The sequence below is a fragment of the Marmota marmota genome, unplaced genomic scaffold (assembly GCF_001458135.2).
Source record: "Marmota marmota marmota unplaced genomic scaffold, marMar, whole genome shotgun sequence".
Classification (NCBI taxonomy): Eukaryota; Metazoa; Chordata; class Mammalia; order Rodentia; family Sciuridae; genus Marmota; species Marmota marmota.
In genome coordinates, this window is record NW_025999941.1 from 6393030 (window position 1) to 6420145 (window position 27116).

At 34.1% G+C, this 27116-nt stretch overlaps 1 protein-coding gene and 1 non-coding gene across 2 annotated transcripts in view; one reads left to right on the forward strand and one right to left on the reverse strand.

Moving 5' to 3' along the window:
- Positions 1-27116, forward strand: part of Dnah12 (dynein axonemal heavy chain 12) — a 267252-nt gene that overhangs the window by 112185 nt on the left and 127951 nt on the right. The window contains exons 31-39 of the mRNA XM_048801012.1: positions 8853-8962; positions 11285-11468; positions 11606-11746; positions 14620-14703; positions 15254-15442; positions 17714-17833; positions 21027-21215; positions 23209-23360; positions 26113-26251. Of these exons, the coding sequence (XP_048656969.1) occupies positions 8853-8962; positions 11285-11468; positions 11606-11746; positions 14620-14703; positions 15254-15442; positions 17714-17833; positions 21027-21215; positions 23209-23360; positions 26113-26251 (1308 nt within the window). The remainder of the gene's footprint in view (positions 1-8852; positions 8963-11284; positions 11469-11605; positions 11747-14619; positions 14704-15253; positions 15443-17713; positions 17834-21026; positions 21216-23208; positions 23361-26112; positions 26252-27116) is intronic.
- LOC125616280 lies at positions 19613-19719 on the reverse strand. The gene has a single exon (XR_007346914.1). It is a non-coding gene; the product is annotated as a U6 spliceosomal RNA (small nuclear RNA).

Consider the following 27116-nt stretch of genomic DNA (forward strand, 5'->3'; position numbering starts at 1 on the left):
GGAACTCTGGCTGCCATCCGGGGTGGAACCCCAGCTACCAATGTGGGGCTCCTCCCGTCACCGCCATCTTTGGACTCTGCAGCAGCAGACATAGTCCCCTACGAGCAGTAGCCTGCCTGCACCCAGGAACTTCACACAGGCTCTAAAGTCAACCAGACACTGCAAGCCACAGAGCTCATCTGAACTCATCATCCAACACCATCGCCCGGGCTCCCTCCACCCAACCGGACACCCCACTGCTGAAAGCAGGAGCCTCCATCTTGGGTCACCTTCATCACCATCTTCCAGGTACACAGTTTCTAACTCCTCACTCTCCCCAGCAGCCTCTAACTGGGCACAATGACACCCTGGTTACCTTTACCATCCTGAGGGTGGTGATACCAGCTAACAACAGACGACCCCATCTATTGGACGAGAAGGGAAGCAGGAAAGATATTGATCTCCAACCAAAACAAGCCCTGGGCCTTCCTTCAAGATTTTTGTTTTTCTTTTCCTCTCTCTCTCTCTCCTTTCTTCCACCCTCACATCCCCAACATATGTGAAACTAAGTACTTTGCATGAATTAGGATTTTGACACTGGGACATCTGAATAGTATATTACACTTGTGTTGTACATTCTTTTTATTCTTTTTTATTTTTAAAATTTCTGCTATTTTAACATTTTTTATTTTTCTTGATATATATGTGTGTTTGTTTTATGTGCTCTATGTCTTCCCACTTACTTGTCTACCCCAAAATTACTTCCTCTCCTTTCTCCTGCTACTAATCTTCCTCTTTATTTAGATTTCTCTTTCACACTTCCTAAGATATAGTAACTCTATCTTCACCTCCTACCTCCTCAGCATATCATCCTACTGTTCACCCCAGTTCTTTGTCCACCATCAGAAACTGTAAACACTTTTACAAAACTACTGAGTAGATAATAATTGAATTCACCATTTCTGTACATTGTGACCAAATTGTAAATTTATTAACAAACATTTGTTTTTAGGGTATATATTATTTATATTGGGATCTGATAACATTGTCCTTCACCTCAAAGAAGAGGTTTTGGATCCCAACAGGGGCACTATAAACCTATAGGGTAAAAATGGTAATGCCTAGGACACACAGTGCTAGAAGGGAAGACACACAAGCAATATGAAAAGACAAGGGAGGAAAGTGCCCCAAACAAATCCAGATACTACATTATTAGAATCCATGGCAAGCCAGCAGAAGAAATTACAGAGAAGGAGTTCAGAATGTACATAATTAAAATGTTTTGGAAATTGAAGGATGATATAAGAGAGCAAATACAGGCAGCAAAAGATCATTTTGACAAAGAGCTACATAAACAAATACAGGAAGCAAAAGATTACTTCAATAGGGTCATAGAGGTTCTAAAAAAAAAACAGGGAAAACTAATCAAAGGAGAAACCAAGACAAGTTAAATACCAAAAATAAACAAAAATGGCTGGAAATGCAAATCATGTCTCAATAATAACCCTGAATGTTAATGGCCTAAACTCACCTAAACTCACTGGCAGATTGAATTTTTTAAAAAGACCCAACAGTATGCTGCCTCCAAGAGACTCATCTTGTAGGAAAAGACATCCACAAACTGAAGGTGAAAGTTTTGGAAAAATCATACCACTCACATAGACTGCAGAAGCAACCAGGGATTTCCATCCTCATATCAAATAAAGTAGATTACAAGCCAACGTTAATCAAAAGGGATAAAGAAGGATATTTCATACTGCTTAAGGGAACAATTCATCAACAAAACATAACACTAATAAATTTATATGCACCAAACAATGGAGCATCTACATTCATCAAACACTCTTCTCAGGTTCAAGAGTCAAATAGACCACAACATAATAATTCTGGGTGACCTTAACACACCTCTTTCACCACTGGATAGATCTTCCAAACAAAAGCTGAATGAAGAAACTATAGAACTAAATAATACAAGCAATAACTTAGACTTAAAATACATACAAAGAATATTTCATCCTTCAGTGAACATGAATACACTTTCTTCTCTGCAGCACATGGATCCTTCTCTAAAATAGACCATATATTATGCCACAAAGAAACTCTCACCAAATATAAAAAAGTAGAGATACTACCTTGCATTCTATCAGATAATAATGGAATGAAATTAGAAATCAATGATAAAATAAAAAATAAAAGCTACTCAAAAACCTGAAGACTAAATAATATGCTACCGAATGAACAATGGGTTGCAAAAGACATCAAATAAATGACTTAACATTACATCTCAAAGCCCTAGAAAAAGACGAACAAATCAATGCCAAAGCAGTAGAAGACAGGAAATCATTAAAATCAGAGCTGAAATCAATGAAATTGAAACAAAATAAACAATTGAAAGAATTGACAAAATAAAAAGTTGGTTCTTTGAAAAAAACAATTGACAAACTGTTAGCCATGCTAATGAAGAGAAGGAGAGAGAAAACTCAGAATACTAACATACATGATGAAAGAGGAAATATCACAACAGACACTACAGAAATACAGAAGGTAATTACAAATTATTTTGAAAACTTGTTCTCCAATAAAATAGAAAATATCAAAGGCATGGACAAATTTCTAGAGTCATGTGAGTTGCCCAAATTGAATCAGGATGATATATACAATTTAAACAGATCAATTTCAAGTGAGGATAGAAGATGCCATCAGAAACCTACCAACCAAACAAAGCCCTGGACCAGATGGATACACAGCTGAGTTCTACAAGACCTTTAAAGAAGAATTAATACCAATACTCTCCAATTTATTTCATGAAATAGAAAAAGAGGGAGAGCTTCCAAACTCATTCAATGAGGCCAGTATCACCCTGTTCCAAAGGCAAAGACACATCAAAGAAAGAAAATTTCAGACTAATATCTCTAATGAACATAGATGCAAAAATTCTCAATAAATTTCTGGCAAATCGAACACAAAAACATATCAACAAGATAGGGCACAATGATCAAGTGGGGTTCATCCCACGGATGCAAGGTTTGTTCAACATATGGAAATCAATAAATGAAATTTATCACATCAGTAGAATTAAAGATAAGAACCATGTGATCATCTCAATAGATACAGAAAAAGCATTCAACAAAATACAACACCCCTTCATGTTCAAAACACTAGAAAAACTAGAGATAGTAGGATCATATCTCAACATTGTAAAAGCTATCTACACTAAGACCCAGGCCAACATCATTCTAAATAGAGAAAAATAGAAAGCATTCCCTCTAAAAACTGGAACAAGACAGGGATGCCCTCTTTCTAACACTTCTTGGAATACTGGCCAGAGCAATTAGATGATAGAAATCAAAGGGATACGTATAGGAAAAGAAGAACTCAAATTAGCACTATTTGCCAATGATATGATTCTATACCTAGAAGACCCAAAAAATTCCACTAGAAAACTTCTAGAACTAGTAGATGAATTCAGTACAGTAGCAGGATACAAAATCAACACCCATAAATCAAAGGCATTTCTGTGTGTCAGTGATAAATCCTCTGAAAGGGAAATGAGGAAATCTACCCCATTTACAATAGCCTCAAAAAAAAAAAAAAAAAAAAAAAACAACGAACTTGGGAATCAACCTAACAAAAGAGGTGAAAGACTTCTACAATGAAGACTACAGAACACTAAAGAAAGAAATTAGAGTAGACCTTAGAAGATGGAAAGATCTCCCTTATTCTTGGATAGGCAGAATTAATATTCTTGGATAGGCAGAATTAATTATAATTAATATAATTAATAAATTAACTATACATATTTAATGCAATTCCAATCAAAATCCCAATGACATTCCTCATAGAAATAGAAGAAGCAGTCATGAAATTCATCTGGAAAAATAAGAGACCCAGAATAGCTAAAGCAATCCTTATCAAGAAGAGAGAAGCAGGTGGCATCACTATACGAGAATTTAAATTATATATACTACAGAGCAACAGTATCAAAAACAGCATGGTATTGGCATCAAAATAGACTGGTAGACCAATGGTACAGAATAGAGGACACAGAGACTAACCCACATAATTACAGTTATTTTGTATTTGACAAATGTGCCAAAAAACATACATTGGAGAAAAGATAGCCTCTTCAACAAATGGTGCTGGAAGAACTGGAAATCCATATGCAACAAAATGAAATTAAATCCCTATCTCTCACCATGCACAAAACTCAAAGTGGATCAAGGATCTAGGAATTAAACCAGAGACACTGTGCCTTCTCAAGAAAATATAGGCCCCAATCTCCATCATATCGGATTAGGCCCTGACTTCCTTAATAAGACTCCTATAGTGCAAGAATTAAAACCAAGAATCAATTAATGTGATGAATTCAAACTAAAAAGGTTCTTCTCAGCAAAAAAAAATCAGCAAGGTGAATAGAGAGCCTACAGCATGGGAGCAAATTTTTTACCACATGCACATCACTTGCACTAATATCTAGAGTATATAAAGAACTCAAAAAGCTAAACATCAAAATAACAAATAATCCATTCAAGGAACTGAACAGACACTTCTCAGAAGATGATATACAATCAATCAACAAATATATGAAAAAATGTTCAACATCTCTAGCAATTAGAGAAGTGCAAATCAACACTACTCTTAAGATTTCATTTCACTCCAGTAAGAATGGCAGCTATTAAGAATACAAACAACAATAAGTGTGGGGGAAAAGGCACAGTCACACATTGCTGGTGGGACTACAAATTAATGCAGCCAATATGGAAAGCAGTATGGAGATTCCTTTGAATACTGGGAATGGCACCACCATTTGACCCAGCTATCTTACTCTTCAGTCTATACCCAAAGGACTTACAAAGAGCATACTGCAGGGACTCAGACACATCAATGTTTATAGCAGCACAATTCACAATATCTAAATTGTGGAACCAACCTAGATGCCCTTCAGTAGATGAATGGATATAGAAAATGTGGTACATATACACAATGGAATGTTACTCAGCAATAAAAGAGAATAAAATCAAATCATGGCATTTGCAGGTAAATGGATGGATTTGAAGAATATAATGCAAAGTGAAATTAGTCAATCCCCCAAACCCAAATGCCAAATGTTTTCTCTGATATAAGGAGGCTGATTCATAGTGGGGTTGATTGGGAGGGGAAACTTGGGAAGATTAGACAAACTCCAGATAGGACAAAGTGGAGAACGCAAAAAGGAGGGAGCAAGGGGTGTAAAAAAAATGGAATGAGGTGGACATCATCACCCGAAGACACGAATGGTGTGAATATACTTGGTATACAACCAGAGATATGAAAAATTGTGCTATAAAAGTGTAATATGAATTTTAATGCATTAGAATAAAAAAGAAAAATGATGATGATAGACTTGCTGAATGCAATGTTGCAACAAACCTTCAATATGTAAAAATATAATTTCTGTGAAGCACAGTAAAGCACAATAAAATGAGATATGCCTGTAATATAGTGCCAAAATAAAATTAAAAGTTAAATGCCATTAAAACAATCTCAATAATATTCAATTTAGCTCAGTTAATTAGAGAAACAAAGTTGTCATTTTATGGCAATTCTATTGTAAAATGAGGATTGTTTTGCATTCAGCATGTATGAACTTCTTTTTGCCATATAAAGATTCATGTCTCCCACCATGTTTCTCTGTTGATATTACTGTAATTTTTTTCCTCTTCATTTGAACTGTTAAATCATTAAGGAATCACTTTACTTAGTCATCATTTTCTTTTTAGACTTTTTAAAATTCTCACTCTTGAATGCTAATATACTTCTCCTCTGACAATACCAAGTTGAAGTGATTACCAGGATGATTCAGAATTGCTAATGTTTTTTTTCTTTTTCATACTGGGGATTGAACTCATGTGTAAACATGCTTGGCAAACATACTGTTGAGTACATCCCAGCCCTCTTTATTTTTGCATATTGAGACAGAGTCTCATTAAGTTGTTCGGGCTGGCCTTGCACTTGGAATTCTCCTGTCTCAACCTCCAAAGTAGGTGGAATTACAGGCATGTGCCACCACACCCAGCCTAATATGATTTTTTTAAAATATCAGAAATGAAAATTTCAAATTTTAATGTTATCTTGAAAGATTCTTGTGCTCCTACTAATATAGTAATAGGTCCATAGAGTCCAGTTTGAAAAATGCTACTAAATGTATTATTTTGCTTTTTAATATGTCCTACATTCCCTTGTCTTTATTTACTGACTTCTTTTGGATTTCAGGTGATATTTATTACCCATTTTTTTCTCTCTCTCTCTCTTTTTTTTTTTTTGGCAATACTAGGGATCAAACATAGGTCTTTATGCATGCTAAGAATGCACTGTACCTCTCTACTGTGCTGCACCCAGTTTATCACTCCATTTCATCTTCTCTTTTGGACTTCAGTGTCACTCCACAGATTATACTTTGGCTTATTACTGTTTACCTTAAGTTAGTATTTTACCATTTTGCAAACAATTTAAGCAATTTCAATGGCATAATTCTTTTTCTCCTCACTTCTGCCCATTGTACTATTGTTGCTAAAATACAGTGTTATTATCTTTTGCTTCAGACAATAGTTTTGAAGAGAAAAAACCCCCAACCAAACCCTGGTGCTGGGATTTGAACCCAGGAAGCAAGCTAGGCAAGTGCTCGACCACTGAGCTACATCCCTAACCTTACAGAAAGACTTCTGTATGGTGTTTTCTAGTGCTTATTGTGCTTATTTTATTTACCCTCCTTTCAGTGCATATGTATTTTTTAAAATATTTTATTAGTTGTTGGTGGACCTTTATTTTTATGTAGTTCTGAGAGTCAAACCCAGTGCCTCACACATGGTAGGCAAGCGCTCTACCACTGAGCCACAACCCCAGCCCTCATATGTTTTTATCTGGGATCTTTTTCTTTAATCTAGAAGACTTCCTTGGGTCTATCTTGTGTGTATGTGAATATTCTCCTTAGGTAATAGGGTTCAAAATTGGTAGGGTCGTCCCCTCTTCCCCCCAATATTTAAAGTTATTTTTATCAACTGGCTTTCATTGTTGTGATTAGAAGGTAGATATTTTTCTATTTATGATCCCCTGAATGTAATGTGTATTTTTCTATTTTTAATAATTTTTCTTTTTCCTTCATCTTGAGCAGTTTGACTATGTGCTGTATGAGTATGTGTGTGTGTGTGTGTGTGTGTGTGTGTGTTTAACTTAGCCTGCTTGAGATTGCTGTGCTTCTTGAATCTGTGGATATGCCTATTTAGAATATTCTCAGTAATTATCTTTTAAAATATTTCTTCTTTCCTTAAAATATTTTTTTCTCCTCTTCTGGGGCTCCAATGACATTTATGACCTATTTTCAAGATTAATTATTCTATTTTTTTTGGCTTTGTCCAGTTTTCTGATAAGCCCATCCAAAGAATTCTTTTTTTAATATTTTATTTTTTATTTGTAGTTGGACACAATACCTTTATTTCACTTATTTATTTTTATGTGGTGCTGAGGATCGAACCCAGGGTCTCACCCATGTGAGGCGAGAGCTCTACCACTGAGCCACCACCCCAGCCCCCCAAAGAATTCTTAATTTTACATATTTTGTCTTTCTGTTAATAGTGTATCTGATTTGGCTCTTTTTATAGATTCTCTTTCTCTGCTGAAATTCTCTATCTTTTCATGTGTTTCTGTCATTTTCTTATATCTTTGTTTTATTTATTTATTTTTGTATGTGGTGCTGAGGATCAAACCTAGTGCCCAGGGCCTCGCACATGCTAGGCCAGTGCTCCTACCGCTGAGCTACAATCCTAGCCCTGTTTCCATCATCTTGTCTTTTTTCTTTTACACTTTATAAAAGATAAAGTTCTTATCTACTAATGGTAATATTTGAATATTTGTATTTATTTTGTTTACTATTTTTTCTTGGTCATTAGCTATTTCTCATGATTTTAAAGTTCTGATTTTATTTTAAACATTGTCATATAACGTGAATTTAGGGGCTATATTGGTTTATTTTCCTAGAGAAATATTGTGTTATTTTTTTCTTTTAGATAGCTAGGTTGAGTTGCTGATCAATTCTATCAGGAGTTGACTTAAGTTAGAGTTTTATTGCTGCTCTTTTGACTTATAGTTTCCTGCTGATTTCAAATGCCTGTAGAACAATCACTATCTTGTTCTATTATAGACTTCTCCCTCCAGGAGGATTTTGAGATTTAAGCATCTTGAGACTAAGGAAATTCTGTCGTTTTCTAGGTGAACTTGATCTTATATGTGTCTACATCCTTGGTAAAAACATGAGCAATAGGAAGAACCACCTTTGCATTTGGGGTCATTCAATCCTATCACATCAGCCCACATAACCATTAATCTCTATTAATTTCTCTTTACTAACTAATTCCCTTTGTCTACAACAGGCCCAAACAAATGCATATCATGTCCAGTCTTAGAAATATTACCAGGCTGCCAACAGCTTACCTAAGAAAGGCTCACTCTTTCTGAAATTAAAATACTTTAAACTTAATTGCATCCAGGGTGGTCCTGTATCTTCAATATTTATATAATTTTTTTAGCTTCTCTGTTTATTTATAATTACTCTGGGAGAAGGATTGTCTGACATATTATTCTACATTCTAACCAAAACCAAAACCAAAACAAACCAAAAGTCTGGGAAACGCTATTAAAGAGTTGTGTCTTCTTTTTTTTTCTTTAATGAAGAGTACACCCAATGCTATGATATTGTGATTATTAATAATTTTATACTAATATAGTAAAGCTATCTTAATTCTTCTCAATTTGGAAAAAAAGCTATGTGACATGATTTGTAATAATAGTGTATAATTTTTGTATTTTATAGAAATGAATTCCACTTTTTTTTGTTTCAGGAATTTTTGGAATGTACTCATGAAACTTGCCACGCACATAATCTTCAGCCTGTTAAATTTTTTCTTGAGAAAATAATTCAGACGTATGAAATGATGATTGTTAGACATGGGTAAGATTATAGATCATCTACCATAGTTAGATGGTATTATTTGAAATTAAACTGTTTAACAACTGAAATTCATAATTAAAAGAAGCAACAGATTTATATAATAAGTAAGCTAGGAAACAAACAGCCCTTCCCTTCCCTTTTATAAGACAAAGGTCTATTGTTCTTTCATATTACATGTCCAATAAGGGTTGGTAAGAAGTGCTTAGTGACTAGTAGTAATAGCCATCACAATTTGTGCAATAATGTCTTATTCACCTCCTTAATGTACATAAATACACTCTTCCCTTTCCAGAGAGACAACTTAAAAGTTGTAATCAATAAATGAAACATACATAAATTCAGAATTTCTAGAGGCATGGTTATGTCTACATCAGATTTGGAAGTGGTTCCTCTTGATCCAGAGTCCTCCAAACTAGAAAGACAAGTTGTCTGACCTCTACACATTCCGTATATAGTAGTGGGTTTACAGAACAAGTTTTCCAGAGCAAACACTCCCATTCAGAATTTGGAGAATAGAAAACATAACATTGTTCTGTAGCAATTTTAAAATCTGCCTGGGCATCTGAGGACTCCAGTTCCAGAGATGGATTTACTATAAAGCTAATGGGGCTTAAACTTTAGGACCTCTCACTTGTTGGGCCATTCCAAGAGGCCATAAACATTTTCTTTACATAATTTATTGTATAGGGTATCATTACAGTGGATATGGTAATTTTACAGTTCCAAAGTGTACTATCTTAAAGCTCCTGAAAACTTGGATCTACTTCTGCTTGATTTGGTTCCCTCAAAGGAGCCTTCCAGTTCATTGTTCTCTGTAGGGCTTGGTTTAACCTTCTGCAAGGTCTTTTCATTTTCCCTACTGTGTGAAGTAGACATTGGGGAAAATATTGTCCTTTGTAACTGAGAAATGTTTTCAGCTTGCTTCCTGCTTATAGAAAATTAAGATCTCAATAGTCATGATTCTTTTTTAAAAAAAAAAACTTTATCTTTATTTATTTATTTTTATGTGGTGCTGAGGATTGAACCCAGCGGCTCATGCATGGGAGGCAAGCCCTCTACCACTTAGCTACAACCCCAGCCCAGTCATGATTCTTTTTAAAGGCAAGGTATTAAAAAACACTTTGTGTTATGCAAATTTTCCAGCATACACAAAAATGAGGGGAATGAGTGCAATCAACCCTGGTGCATCTAATACCTAAGAATCATTTTGAGTTTTATATATTCATATATGTTTTAGGCTAGACTTGGGGGGGTGTCATTAAATGCCTTTAAAATTTTAATCAACTTTTTGTCTCTTTTATTCCAGGCACTCCATGTGCCTGTAGCTATAAGTATGGGCCTTATTAAATCATATCCTTCTAAATTTCCTTGTAGTATACTTGAACCTGTCTAGTTTAGTTGCAAGAGTCACACCTTTAGTCTATTTTCCCTGAATTATTTTTGCCTTCCTAAAATGATTGCATTAGTTCTCCCTCATCTATGATTTTTATTTTCCACTGTTTTAGTTACCCATGGTCAACTGTAATCTGAAAATATTAAAGGGAAAAATTCCACATTTTGAGAGATACCGTATTTGCATACTTTTTATTATAGTAAATTGTTATAATTGTTCCATTTTATGATTGTTAATTTTTTTATTGTGCCCAGTTTATAGATTAAAATTTGTCATAGTTATGTATGTATAGGAAAACATATAGTATTATATAGGGTTCAGTACAACCTATGATTTCAGATATCTAGTGGGAATCTTAGAACATATCCTCCACAAATAAGGGGACTACTGTGCTAGGAACCACATTATTCCTTCATAGATTTTAAATATGTAATACAATGACTCTACCCTTGAAGTGAGCTTTGCTATCAAGCTGAGTTTTAATAGCACTGGGGATGTTACTCAATGGTTAAATACCTCTGGGTTCAATACCCAGCACCAAAAAAAAAAAAAAAAAAAAAAAGAGTAATATGTAGTAAGTTTACATTGTCACCTAGAGACTTTTTATCATAGTTTTGGTAGATAATGATATGAATGTGGGTCAACCAGTATAAATGTTAAATTATATTTTCATCATGTCTTGAGAAAAGTTTGAATAAATTTTTAAAATTATATGTAGTAGGGCTTGGGATGTGGCTTAGTGATACAGTGCTTGTCTAGCATGGATATAAGCCCTGGTCCCTCACACCACACACCAAAAAATAAACAAATAAACAAAAAGGAAGAAAAAAATTACATGTAGTAATTATCACAGGATAAAGTTTTTATATACTGGAATAAATAATTTTCCATTCTAGTTTTTGGAACTTATTGAGTAATTACTTTAATAGTTTTATGTTAGTAGGAAAGCCTTTTGCTGGTAAGACAAAAGTACTACATGTGCTGGCTGATACTTTATCTCTTATGAATGAACGCGGCTATGGAGAAGAAGAAAAGGTCATTTATAGAACTGTGAACCCCAAATCAATTACCATGGGCCAACTTTTTGGACAATTTGACCCAGTGTCTCATGAGGTAAGCCACAACAGAATGTTCTCAACTCTCCTATTGACAGTGTATAATAAAGCAAGAATTTCAAGTGTTTTTATGTTTTTACTGCTAAATCCAGTTATCTGAAAGGAACTCTCCAACTCTTCCTTTTTTTTCTTCAGTGGACTGATGGTATTGTGGCAAATACTTTTAGAGAATTTGCCTTATCAGAAACCCCTGACCGGAAATGGGTTGTATTTGACGGTCCTATTGACACTTTGTGGATAGAGAGTATGAACACAGTATTGGATGATAATAAAAAGGTAAATCACTCTGATTAAAAGCAGAGCAGATTCAGACATGATTAAGTAATTTGTTGTATTTAACATCTCATCAACTAGGATTATATATTTAAAATAAATGATGCAATAAATTTAATGTTTATAAATGATCATTTCAATGAAAACTTTGCTGTAGTAAGTGCTTTGTTCTTTTTTGATATAGAATGAAAACATAATATATTAAAACTACTGTATTAAGAGGAAGGCATAGTAATCTACTACTAAGAAAGAATAAATTGTCAAATAACTGTATCATTTCTTATAGGACTTTAAAATTTTTAGGAGAAAATAAAAAGGATTTGTTCCTTTTCAGAACATTGAACACTTTAGTCCTTATATGTGTTATACTTAAGTAATATATTTATTACTATAGGTATAAGTTAGAAGAACTAGAAATTGAAAGTCTCCTAATATTTATTTTAATATATGAGATAATATACATAAAGTATTGAATGTGTGCTAATTCTAAATACAGATTCTGTAATTTATTTATTTTTTTACTATATAGGTAAACCCATACAACTATCATCCAAATAAAGATAGGTAAAATTTCCTGTACCCTGCAGGGTTCACTATGTACATCCCCAGTCTGTACATTCTACCTCAGATAATCACTCTTTTGACTTATGTGATAAATTAGTTTTGCCAGGTCTTGAACTTCATGTTATGGAATCATGTTTTTTAATATTTTTCTTTTTTCTGTCATTGTATATGAGATATTCATGTTGATGTGTTTTATTTATTTATTTATTCTTTTTATGTCTGTATTAGTGTTATATTGTATGATTCCATTTCAATTTATTTTCACATTTACAGGAAATGGCTATAATTCTAAATAAGCATTCAAATATATACTCAAGTGCTTTATCATAGATGCTTGTTCATTTATTCATTTTCTTTCTTTCATTCACTTAATATTGATTGAGCTAAGGGTGGAATTTAAACAGATAAGAAACCGTGATGATTTAGAAAAGAATGGTTAGTCAGTGGGGTGAAGGCTAAGGTTTCAGAGCCAAGTAGAAGGGTTGTCTCATATTAGATGATAAGAAAATATAGAAGTTTAGATATACAGATTTGATAGTGGAAATGTAAAGGGCAGATCCTTCTGATGATTTTTCTTCCTTAAGAGGTATACCCTGATTCTTTGCAGACTTGAAGAGAAAGGAAGTGTTTTAAATTAACCTTTATGGAAAATGGAAAAGAGATCTGCCTAGGAAAACATATAAGCATATCTGAATAGTTCTAAAGGCTGACTGAGTTAAAGGCTTTAAATAATTATTCATACTATGAAGGTCTGACTTTGTGTGAAATATTCTCTACCAGTCTAAGAAGGCTGGGTGTGGATGTAGGTGTAGGTAATGATGCAAACCTGGAAATATAGTAATACTTTAAAGATACTGGCATGATAATAATAGAAGCATGGGACCCTAGAACAGAAGTTGCCTAGCAAAGGAAGTGAAAGCTTCAGTGATGTAGAAATCCTTATGAAAATGTATAGCAGGTGGGTTAGGTGTCCATGAGCGGGAGAACTAGGTGGATTAGGAATCTGTGGCAGAGAAATGAGGTACTTGTATTTAATATTTCTGGATTATGTAGTATTTTAGCAGAGAAATTTCTAGATATATAAATTGTATGGCTGGAATGGAGTAAGGAGAAAATAAATGAAGACAAGTTGGTCAAGGATCTGAGGGGCTATTGTGTTGAGATGCTCATCCTTATGAAAACTGGATGAAGCCAGACTTATGGAAGGGAGAAAGACTAGGTCAAGTGCCAAAGGCTTTAGCTAATGAGAGGAGACTGCTTGGATACTGATAGGTGACAGAAAATGGAGGAACTGTCAAAGTGGCAAGAGTTGTACTCAATGGTAAAGTAGAAGTAGTTGGGAAACAATATAGTAGGGTGAGGAAAATATTGATTCTACCTCCCAAATTGGTGGCAGATAGAAGAGTCTTTGCTGAAATTATCTGGTGGAAGGTGAAAAGTATTCTAGACTAGCACCATCTAATATGGTTTTCTGCAGTGCTGGAAATATCTGTGCTATCTGAAAGCCACTACTCACTGTGGCTATTTGTTCTTTTAAGAGTGGCTTAGTGAATTGAAGAACTGAATTTAAAATTTTATTTTTGTTAGGTAAAATTAAATATTAATAGCTACATAATGGACAATCCGGGTCTAGACCATTTATTTTACATTAAAAAAAAAAAACTGAATCTAGATGTGTTAAATGCCTCATTGTTGATAAATAACTAGATGGGGTAAAGCTGGGGCTAGAACAATGATTGTAGAAGCAGAGAGGAAACTATGAGAAATATATGTGGAATTTAAAAGAGTGGGAAAATTAATTTGGTTTATCAATAGATAATCATTAATACATTAAAAATTAATGATAAAACCAGATTTGGTGGCACATGCCTGTAATTCCAGTGACTAGGGAAGCTGAGGCCACCCTCGCCAACTTAATGAGACCTTGCTCAAAATAAAAACAAAAATCAATGGCCTAGGGATGTGGCTTCGTGGTTCAATTCTTAGTATGGCAAAAGAAAACTATTATAATGATAATTCCCTAGGTGCAAGCCAAGGATATTGAAGAGATGGCTATAATAATAATAGACATGATAAGAATTTGAGAGGAAGGAAGCAGTTGATAAATTCAGTTTTTGACATATCTGACATATTTTAGGTTAAAGGAGATTAGGAGATGTAATAAACCCCAAACTCTATGTCAGGATTTTTTGGCTCCCACTAATACTTCCCATTACACCACAGGAAAACCTTTATCTTATAAGTAGAATAAATTTTTATCTGAAAAGCTTGAAATATTTTAAAATAAATGTTTGGAAAATAATTGCTTTTAGCTTTGTCTTATGAGTGGAGAAATCATTCAGATGTCTCCTCAAATGAGCCTGATCTTTGAAACAATGGACCTTTCCCAGGCTTCGGTAAGTTTGTAATTTAATACAATAGTAGTTCATTTATTTGTTAATTCATTCATTTAGTCAGAATTTTTTTATTATGTGTCATAAAATGGGTTTAGTAGTGGGTATACAGATGATAAGACACAGTATAAGCTTGTTTAGGAAGGGTAAGAAGCATGCTTATAAATAATTCCAATACACAGTTACGTGTGAGTGCTCCAAGAGCATGGAGGAGACTGAGCCGCCATAAGGGGAATGGATAGTGGAGGACCATGAAAGGTGTTTGAATATTTGATCTGGTTTTGAGGAAGATGTAACACTTCTCCAGGGAGATTGGTTGGGCCTGGATATTCCGTATAAAAATAAGATGATGTGTAAAGACATGGAGCTATGACATGTCTGGGGAATAGAACTGAAAACAGTTTTCTGTTTGGTGAACAGCTATATGAGGCTATAGATATAGAAACCAGATTATGACAGGCCTTATAAATCATGCTAAGAAGTGTTGATAATTGTCAGGTTTTACTGGTATAGAGGTAACTATGGAAAAAGAAAACTTGTCTTTTTTCTCTAGCCTGCCACTGTAAGCCGATGTGGCATGATTTATTTGGAACCCTCACAGTTAGGATGGGAACCACTTGTGTCTTCTTGGTTGCATTCCCTGAAAGGACCTCTACTTGAACCAGAACATCAAACTCTTCTGAAAGAACTTTTTGACTGGTTAATAACACCTTCTTTGAGGTTTCGTAAGAAAAATTGCAAGGTAACATGATTCTCTGACCTCTTCAAGTTTCTTAAGTTTTTTATTCAACTTAATTAATCTAAAGTCACAATGGTAGTGAATAATAAACAGTTTTCTTTATACACATTCAGTATCCACTGGGAGTTTTGTATTGTTCAAGTTACAGTTGAATAACTATAGGTTAAATTTATTCCAGCTAAACTATTTGTTTATAACCATAGAATTTAAAACTTTTAAAATCCCAAATATTTTCTATATTTAAGAAATGTTTTCAATGAATGACTTCATAAACTCATGTGTTTAGTATTTTATGAAAAATCACATATTTTATTAGTTTCCTAAGGCTGTCATAACAAACCTGATGTTTTCAAACAATGGAAATTTATTCTCTCACAGTTTTGGAGGCCAGAAGTCTGAAATCAAGATGTTAGCAGAGCTGAGCTTCAAGGGAGAATTTTTGTGTATCTCTTCCAGATTTTGATGGCTTCAGAAGTTCCCTGGCCTGTGGCTATATAACTCCAATTTCTTCGTCTATCTTCACATGGTCTTCTCCTCTGTCTCTGTTGTGTATGGCACTTAAAAAGACTTGGGGTGTTGGGTATAGGGTCCATAGGATAATCCAAAATGATCTCCTCATCTCAAGGTCCTTAATTACTTCTTCAAAGATCATTTTTTCAGTTAGATCACTTCCATAAAATCCTGGGATTAGGACATGGAACTCTCTTTTTGGGAGCTACTATTTAGCTATCTTCCCCAACATGTCACATGTATATCAACACATGTTTACTTATGCATAGATAAATATATTCATATAAAAAGGGAAAAGTAGTATTCAGTAGATTTCTAATCCTAAAGTATTATTTTAGGGGTAGAAAAATGTGGTATATAAAAGAAAAATCAGCTAATTCTACCTTGTGAAGATCGTATGCATTGTCTTCATAGAGAAAATACACAAAAAAGTTCTTCTGCAGTTCTTAAGTTTTAAACCTCTAATACTTATACATTTTAAATAATACAAAATAGACTCCATCTTTCCAGGTAATGAATGATGGATTTCTTTTCACAATTCTATATCCAGTCAGTTCTCAGAGAACTATTGATTTTTCCCTCCTTGATAACATTTTTATTTATCTTCTTTCCATTCCCATTTCTTTTCATTCCCACCCTTTTTATTATGGTAGGCTCAGTTCTGACCTTAATAATTTGTTCAGGTCTACTGAACAAATACAGTAGACCTGCTCTGGTCCAATATATATCCTGATATTAGAGTGAAGATTCCAAAACATAAATCTATTCTGATTACTCCTTCACTTAAAACCCTTCACTGGAACTTTCTCTTATACTGAGACCACTAACACACCCCACAGTGCTTTTTGGAATCTGACCTTTGTCTGCTTCTCAAGCCTTGTTTTTTGCCATTCGTCCTTCACACTCTATTTTCATATCCAACAGAATTTTACTAATTATCTGCTCATATCTCCTTTCTTTGAATGAATGGCTGCCCCTACCTTGAACATCCTTCCCTACCACTTTTTCCTTCCAAATTCAACTCAGCTATTGCTTCCTCTGGGAAGCCTTCCTTGCCTTAATCCTCTTCCATTTCCTTGGGGCCAGGCTAATTGTTTATCCCCAGTATTCTAATAACATTCTCCTACCCTGAGACTTCCTCTGTCATACCATTATCACAACACAATATATTTGACTATTTAGTTTTTTAAAAATATTTTTAGTTGTAGATGGACACAATACCTTTATTCTATTTATTTATTTTTATGTGGTGCTGACGATTGAACCAAGCATCTCATACATGCTAGGTAAGCACTCTACCACTGAGCCACAACCTCAGCCCCATCTATTTAATTTTAATGTTGCTCCTTTTCAGGCATTGTTTTTTATTTTCATTATCTCCTAACATGGTATATAGGCATATAGGCATGTCTTTCATGTTTGTTGAATAAATAAATGAATGAATTGCTATAAGAGACTTCATTTTTGTTATCTTTAGAACATTATTTATTCCCTTACAGAAACTAGTTTGCATTTCTCAGAGGATTTAGAGTATGTTATATACAATTTTTTGGTTATGGTTATATGCCAAGCTAAAGTAGTCAAGAAATGGTTTTTATCAGTCAAAAAATTAAATTCTTTAGATGTTTTTAAATTAATGTTTTAAAATTCATGTTTATGAATATAATGTATGTTATCATTTTTTAAAACTGAAATATTTATCTTCTTTTATTCTTCAAATAAACTGAAAGTTATGAATAATGTCTTATTCTTTTCACTTTGCAGGAACTGATTCATACCAGTAATAGCAATGTGGTTGTCTCTCTCACACGGCTCATTGAAGTACTACTCTGTAATGTGGTAGAAAACGATCCTACTAGCAAGCACATTCGTGTTTGGATTATGGTTGGTTTTATACTTTATGTAGTTTTAAATTACAGAATAAAATATGCTTCTGGCAATTGATACTTGTATTGAGTAAGACATTTATAAGATTCAAAACTGTTTTCTGGTGATCACTGAAAGAATATTGAAGACGTTAAAGTTACCCGACCTGGCAACTTTGATTCTGATACTAAAAAACACAAGAAAATAACATATGTCAGAATGAACCAAAACTGCCCTATATTTTATGAAACATCATAATTTGATAAATACTTGATAAGGTGATTTAATAGTAAGCCCATTGAGACTTTAAATTGATTTTATCTTTATAATAAGCCAGCATTAAACAGCATATAAACTAACTATGAAAGACTAAAGAAGCATGACAGGCAGAATCCCTGAAGGATTTAGGTAGAGAGAAGCCAGTAGACTTGGCTAGCTAATGTCAGAGTTCAGAGAAGACCAGAGACCATGGTAATAGTAAGGAGAAATTATCAAAGAGAACCAAAGGAAAGGTTTTGTCCCTTTTCCTTGTCTAGGCCTCTTCCCCATCTGTCACATTTTTTTTTCTTTTCAAAAATAAAAAAATATTGTTTAGATATATATGACAATAGAGTATATTTTGACATATTATACATATATGGAGTAAAACTTCCCATTCTTGTGGGAGTTACATTGGTTGGGTATTCATATGTGAGCATAAAAAGGTTATGTCCAATTCATTCTACTGTCTTTTCTATTCCCATCTTCCCTTTCTTCCCTTCATTCCCCTTTGTCTAATCCAATGAAATCTGCTATTCTTCCCTTCCCTACTTATTGTGTGTTAGCATTCTTATATCAGAAATAATTTTCAGGCTTTGGTTTTTGAGGATTGGCTTATTTCACTTACCATGACAGTTTCCAGTTCTATCCATTTACTGGCAAATGTCATAATTTCATTCTTCTATATAGCTGAGTAATTTTATATATATACCACATTTTCTTTATCCATTCATCTGTTGCAGGACACCTAGATTGGATCCCTAGCTTTGCTATTGTGAATTAAGCTACTATAAACATTGATGTGGCCATGTCACTTTAAAATGCTGATTTTAAGTCTTTGGGGTATATGCCAAGGAGTGGGATAACTGGGTCAAATGGTGGTTCATTCCAAGTTTTCTAAGGAATCTCCATACTGCTTTCCAGAGTAATTGCACCAGTTTTCAGTCTCACCAACAATGTATGAGAGTACCTTTCTCCCCACATCCTTGCCAACATTTATTGTTACTTGTATTTTTGATAATTGCCATTCTGACTGAAGTGAGATAAAATCTCAGTGTAGTTTTAATTTGCATTTCTCTAATTACTAGAGATGTTGAACATTTTTTCATATATTTGTTGAACATTCGTACTTCTTCTGTTAAGTGCCTGTTCAGTTCCTTTGCCCATTTGTTGATTGGATTGTTTATTTTTCTGGTGGTAAATTTTTTGAGGTCTTTGTATATCCTAGAAATTAATACCTTATATGAAGTATTGGTGGTGAAGATCTTCTCCCGATCTGTAGAATCTCTGTACACATTCTTGATTGTTTCTTTTGCTGTGAAGAAGCTTTTCAGTTGGATACCATTCTAGTCATTGATTCTTGATTTTACTTCTTTTACTTTAGGAGTATTGTTGAGGAATTTGGTTCCCAAGCCGGCATGTTAGAGAGTTGGGCCTACTTTTTCTTCTAGTTCTTTTAACTTTTGTTTATCATGGAAAGTTTCTGACAGCCTTTAAAATTTTATTCTTATTCTATATGTTAGTCATTTTCATAATTGCAATAATATGGAACACTTCAAGAATTCACATATCATCCTTGTGCAGGGGCCATGCTAATCATCTCTGTATCATTCTAATTTTATTATTATGTGCTGCCAAAGGAGGACTGTCACTGCATTCTTAATGCCTTGAGGTTTTCTGCTGTCCTCTTACTCTATGGTCATAGCAGTTCCCTCCTGTTGTTTTCCATTCACCTTGTTGTCACAGAAAATATTCTACCTTAGACATCTCACATTCCAAGGTTTCCTGATAACCATAACTTCTTCCTTTCTGCCTCCCTTGTTATTGTTACATACCTCCACTTCAGAAAAAAATTGAACAGATATACTTTTAAAAAATATTTTTAGTTGTCAATGGATCTTTTACTTTATTTATTTATATGTGGTGCTGAGGACCGAACCCAGGGCCTCACACATGTCAGGCAAGTGCTTTACCACTGAGCCACAACTCCAGCCCTGAACAGATATCTTTGAAGTATAATTTATCTATCCCTTCTCCCTACCCCCAGGCTTGGAACTATTTTTCACAGGACTAATATCTAACATTCTTCCATACACATCAGTATTACCTTTTACAAAATAATTACTTGTCACTCCACTAAAAACTCAGAGAACTTTGGCAGGAAATTTGGTTTATTCAAAGCCAGCTTTGAAGAATATGGAAGAAATCTTTCAGTTTCAAATCTCCATCTCTGGGGAGTTCAGCAATACAAAAAACTTTTAGAAGGCAGAGCAGGACAAAGGTAGAAAACATACATGTGTAGATATAGCTAGCCTGTGTTCATCAGAAACATTCAAGTCTAAGGTTTCCTGGCTTCCAGCAGGTTGAGGTGGTAGGACAGGGCAGGGAAGTGAGAGGCTGCCCTTTAGCCTCTTCTCTCAGTCTGAGGAAGTACAGGATGCTGAAAAACAGGTATCAAGAAGTTGCCCTAATTTCAGAGTCTGTTTCATTTCATTCCTGTGTAGCTTACTAGAGGTATTTTATGCATATACTTCTTTTGTATTCTCAAAATGTGTCTTGGAGTTTGTTTCATATCAGTACTTAAGAGTCACTTTGTTTTTTAAGAGCTACATATATGTTAGTATGTGTAGCATAATATTAAACATAACCCCTGTTGAAGAACATTTGGGTTGTTTCTGATCTTTTGTCATTTACAAATAGTGCTGCAATCACAATTATTGTGCATTTTCACAGGCAGGAATATATTTGAAGATAAAGTTAAATTCCTAGGTAATTTAGTATGGGCATTTGAATTTTTCATAAATATTGCCAGAGAAATGACTCTTCATATAGCTTAGCTGTGCTTCATTGTACTTTATTCATATCTGTGACCAACTAGTTTGAGCAAGTCCTGGTATGTTAAATTTTAGTTAAGTTTTTCTTTAAATTTCTTTTAATTTTTTTTCATCAACAGGCTTGCTTTATATTCTCTTTAATATGGTCCATTGGAGGAGGTTGTGATACAGATAGTCATCTTAATTTTGATTCTTTCATAAGATCACTTATAATGGGCAAAAATGAAAAATACCCAGTGCCAGATGGTGTGGGTAAATGGGAATGCCAATTTGAAGAAAAAGGCCTGGTCTATGACTACATGTATGAGGTATGACATAAAATGTTTATTATGATAAGATATAAAACATAGTGTCTTGAATCAGTAGACAAAGCTCCTGATTTTCTATCCCAGTGTGATTTAGATTCTTGAGGTAAGCTTTTTCATCCCTTTATTTCTTGTTCTATAACTTGTTGGTAGTATAGATTTGCTTTAATAATATCATATAATTTCATGTTTAATTTTAATTTACTATTCCACTTTATATAAAAAGAATCCACGAAAGGATTCTTTTAAATAGTAAGTATTTAAACATCATTTTATTCATACAAATTTTATTTCACAATCCAGAAGATCTTGATAGAGCCTTAATTCTAATTTTACCTAAATTATAGAAACTTTGAAAGGTAAGTGGCTAGCAGAGCCAGAACTTGAACCCAGTTTGGCAGACCAACAACAGTGTGGGACTCCTTCCCTCAAAATATGCTGACACAGAAATTTAAGAATATGACCAGAAAGAGTTTCAATCTCAGTAGTCAGAGAGAGAAGTCAATGAAGTACTCACTAAAAGTGAAAAACCAAGAGGTAGTAATGCCAGCATGTTCTTTTAAGAATCGAAGGTAAATATCAAAATGGCTGGATTAAAGAGGTAAAGGTAGTTGCCACTGGAGGGGAAAATGGGAGGAGGGAACTACTGTTTTTCTTGTAAATCTTTTGTCTCTAAAATATGTGTTTATATAACTTTGATGAAAATAAAAGCTAAAACTTAAAATAATGAATTACTAAAGAAATGTTTACCCAAATTTGAAAAATGACCACCAGATATACATGTGTCATAGACATATATAAACGACTAGAAAATAGGAAAAGATTCTTAGAGCCAGCTATAACACCAGAGCAAGATCCTAGGCTTCTGCTACTTTGCCAGGTAAGAGTCCTTTTATTATTACTTGACAGTGGAAAACCTGGTAGTCTCCAGGGAGAAAGACAAAATGAAGAAGAAAATAATGGGTAGAAATGGTACAGATGGAAAAGCACTTAATTGTGTCAGAACAATAACTCATTCAGCCAGTGGTTCAGAAGAATTTCAGTATTTTAACAATTAGTTCCACCATGCTGATATGTCCTGTTAGACTATCAGCCAGTATCAAAATGCCAAAGAGAATAATTTTATAGAAACAAATATAGAGAATTAAAGTGATGTTTTTAGATTATTGCTTGTTTACTCAAAATATGAAAAACATGGTCTCAAAATGCAGAAAATTCTAACTAGAGGTACATTATAGTGGCTTTCAGATAAATATGTGGCATTTAAATGCAAATTGAGGGCTGGGGATGTGGCTCAAGAGGTTGCGCGCTCGCGTGGCATACGTGCGGCCCGGGTTCAATCCTCAGCACCACATACAAACAAAGATGTTGTGTCTGCCGAAAACAAAAAAAAAAAAATATTAAAAAAATAAAAAAATTTTAAAAATAAATGCAAATTGATATCTTAAAGGATTTGGGGGGAGATTAGAGTGTTTAAGAGGACATAAAGGCAAATATATTTGGAATTCTAGATATGTTAAAATAGTAATAAAGTAACGTTACATTTTTCAGATTATCATTTAAAAAGAAAAGTCTAAAGAAAAATATATATCTTAAACTGGGTGGTAGATTCATGGGTATTTATATTATTAATCTGCTTTATTACTTATATTCTTTTATACAAATCTAATATTTCCATAAAAAGAGGAAAAGATTAGAAGTTTTTTTGTTTTGTCTTGTTTTGACTTTTGTGGTACTGAAAATTGAATACAGGGTATCACTAAGCTACATCCCAGTCTTTGTATTTTATTTTTGAGACAAGGTCTTGCTAGCCCAGGCTAGCCTTGAACTTGGACTTTTCCAGCCACAGCTTCCCAAGTAGCTGGGATCACAGGTGTGTTCCACTGTGTGCTTCTAAAACTAAAGATTTTGAAAGTAAACAGTTTAAGTATTGAAAAGAGCCTTTCGGGTATAGCAGTTGCATTGTTATAATATTTTGAAATATATTCTCTTGTAGTTGAAAAACCGAGGTCGCTGGCTCCATTGGAATGAATTAATTAAAAGTACTGATTTAGAAGATAAGCGCATCAAGATTCAAGATATCATAGTCCCTACGATGGACACAATTAGATATACATTTCTAATGGATTTGAGTATTACCTATGCAAAGTAAGGAACCCTATTATATACATGAATTTTAAATGTAACAGTTCATTCTAATACAATTACAGCAATTTTTAAAGTAAACTCTGAGGTTATCCAGTTTCAGGTAACGGAGATCCTAGGGGACTAATTGTATGCCTAAAGTGACATCTGTGCTATTGGCAAACCTAGAATTCAGGTTTCCTATTGTGTACTCCAACATCTGCCATCATATTTGTTATCTTGTGAGTCACCTTGTATTTCTCTTGTTTGTAACAGATGACTAAAAGCCAGTTGCAATGTTATTGTGAAAAGTTATACATTATAGCTTAGTTATAGTTCAGTTTGATATCTAAGATATCTTTGATATCAAACTGATGATGATCCACATTCTTCCATTACACTTAGCATTTTTTAAAATATGTTCTATGCTGGTTCTGATTCCATAGCTTAATATGAATATTACAAACTCAGATTTTAATCAGAATAATACATCAAAAAATAGTATATAAAACTGGTCAGGAGACTAGACATTTACTGTAGCCATATCTATACCAACTTTTTTTTTTTTTTTGGAATACTTGGGATTGAACCCTGCACTGCACTACTGAGCTACCTCCCCAGCCCTTTCTTTTGTATTTTGAGACAGAGTCTTGTTAAGTTGCTAAGGCTGGATTTGAATTTGTGATTCTCCTGCCTCAGCCTCTCAAGTAGCTAAGATTAGATATATACTACCATGTCTGGCACCATGCCAACTTTTAAAATAATATTTTCAGTTTCTTTTAAAACATTAGGTGTAACTTATCATCAATACTACTTAAACTTTATAAATGTCATGTATTTTTAAATAAAGAACTTGCATCTGAGTGTATTTTGTAGCACTTTCATGTTGGTTTTTAAAAAAACAGGAAAATAGCTATGGGGAAAATTATTTTATCCCTGTTTTGTATCTCTAGTTGCATTTTTTTAACTTTAGAGGCTAATAGTTAAAACTTTGTAGCAGGTCTTGGGAGCCTAATATAGGAGGATAAGGCTAGCCTGGGCATCATAGTGAGAAACCACCTCAAAACAACAACAACAAGAAAAATATTTTAAAATTAATAAGTACATAATTACAGAGGAAATTACTTATATAAAAATGTATTAAAATACTGAGTATATTTGAGTTATAGTAGTCAAGTTTCTGCTTCTTTATTAACACACTAATAAGATGCAGCAGTGGATTTGAAGACTATAGTATTTTAAAAAATTTTTTTTAGATGTTGATGGACCTTTATTTTATTCATTTATTTATATGTGATGCTGAGAATTGAGCCCAGTGCTTCACACATGCTGGGCAAGCACTCTACCACTGAGCCACAACCCCATCCCCTATAGTAGTTCTAAAAGAACTTTAACTTGGTGTTCCTCCTTCAATATTAGCATAATTTGGCTCACTTAGGTAACCTTTTACAACTGAGTACTGCTCAGTTTCAGTGCCAACCTTTGCATTTATTTTTATGTATTATATGGTGAGAAATTACCAAGGTGAAAATATTTCATTTTATTGCAACATTTCTCAAACTTAGTTTTTCAATTTCTCAATTCCTTAGTTTTGTGAACATAAACTCATATGATTGTTTCCCCTTTCAAATTAGTAAATTTTATTCAAGAATGGGAAACCCTGATTGAGGTCTCACTGAAGGAGGAATTTCCTAGAGTTTTCTTTTAGACAAATAATTTCAGTTAGTAATTGAATTGATTTAAAAATGCTCTTAACAGGTGTGTGTGTGTGTGTGTGTGTGTGTGTGTGTATACACATACATATATACATTTAGCTTGAGAATTCACTGTTATTTCATTTTCACCAAAATTTTATGCTTTTAATTTTTAAAATCCTAAACCTATAACATTATCACTTTATTATTCTTCTCCACACTGCCAACCCTATGCCTGTACCCCAAATTTGAAGTACAAATACATCACCTTTCTGGGGAGACAAACTTAGACTTTCTTTTATAAAAAAACAAACAAACATATCATTATTTGTTTTATGAGTGTTTCATTTTGAGGTGTGGGGTATGGTTATGATATGGGGTCTCACTAAATTGCCCAGGCTGGCTTCTAATTTGCAATCCTCCCATCTCAGCCTTTCAAATAGCTGGAATTACATGCACCACTGCTGAGAGCCACGGCCGAGTCTGTATGGCCCCTGGCATTTTGCCAACAGTATTGATTGACAGGCGAGGCATTACTATCCGCCTCTGCCGCAACTTTTGAGTTCTCGCACTATTTTGGAGTTCTCGTGGGGATTTCCGGGGATTCCCCGAGAGTTCCCATTGGTTGGGGAAGTGCAGGAGGAGGGATTTCCGGGAGGGATATTTCCGGCTGGGGGTTCCTGGACAAGCCTCGTGGTGTTCGGGAGGATTCCCCGGGAGCTGTGTGAAGTGTTTTCCTGCAGTTTAAAAATAAAGTTTGTTCCTGCTTCAGTGGCTGGTGATTTGTGCCCAGCCAGACTGCGGCACACCACCATGCCTGGGTTTATGGGTGGTTTTGTTCATACTAACATTAATCTGTTTAAATAATAATTTATTACTATTAGACACTGCAACATTATGCAAAAATGTATGCCAATCATTAATTTTAGTAATCTTTAATAAAATAATTATAGATAAAAGTGTGAATTTTTAGATAAAGAATAATTTATGATTTAAGTTTTCAACTAACTCCAGCTTCTTTCAGTGAAAATATATTCCAAATTTCTTACATTTTAAATGATATATTCATTATTTTCATAAAGGCCACTGCTTTTTGTGGGTCCAACAGGCACTGGAAAATCAGTGTATGTGAAAGACAAACTAATGAATCACTTGGAAAAGGACCAGTACTTCCCTTTTTATGTTAATTTCTCAGCACGGACCAGTGCCAATCAAGTGCAGGTTAGTTTAAAACCAGAAACATGGGTCTATAACTATGAAATTTTTTTCCTTATCTGATAAATGTTTTAAATTTCATGTCAAATGAGAAACTGAATAAATCTCCTATAAAGTTAAAATGAACAGTTTTGTGTTAATAATGTATTATTTAGTATTGTCACTTTTTTCTTTTCTTTTTTTTTTTTTGCCTGAGAAAAAGCAAACATTGATTTCTTAACTGGAGAAGGGAATATAAAAGAAAGATAAACCACACACACCAGGCAGTAGTGGGTAGAGATAAGAGAACTTCCAGTTGTTCTTTCTAGACTCCTTGTGTTGTCTTAGGAGCATATGCTGCTCATTGGGTCTTTTAAAACATGGACTATCATGTGACCTTGTGTAATAAGAATATGTAGTTGTGTATCCCACCCTTGGCCCCTAAATATGACAAGGTGAAACTACTCATGAAACCTTTTCAATTGTCACTTTTAGCATCCATTCCTAAATCTATGCCTATTCATTCTTACCTGACCCCATTTCTCTTGTTTTAAGCTCATAACATTCTCTTGACTGCACAAATCTGACAAATGTAAAGCTGCTTTACTGTGGAGCTTAATTTGAATTAAAATAATAAATTCAGTATTCATGTTTACAATAGACAAGAGAGTTCCAAAATTATGAAAACAAGAAAACATTTACATTCCTATTAACTATAACATGTTTGGAGCTGGGAATGTGGCTCAAGCGGTAGTGTGCTTGCCTGGCATGCGTGCCACCCGGGTTCGATCCTCAGCACCACATACAAACAAAGATGTTGTGTCTGCCGAAAAACTAAAAATAAATAAATAAATATTAAAAATTCTCTCTCTCTCTCTCTCTCTCTCTCTCT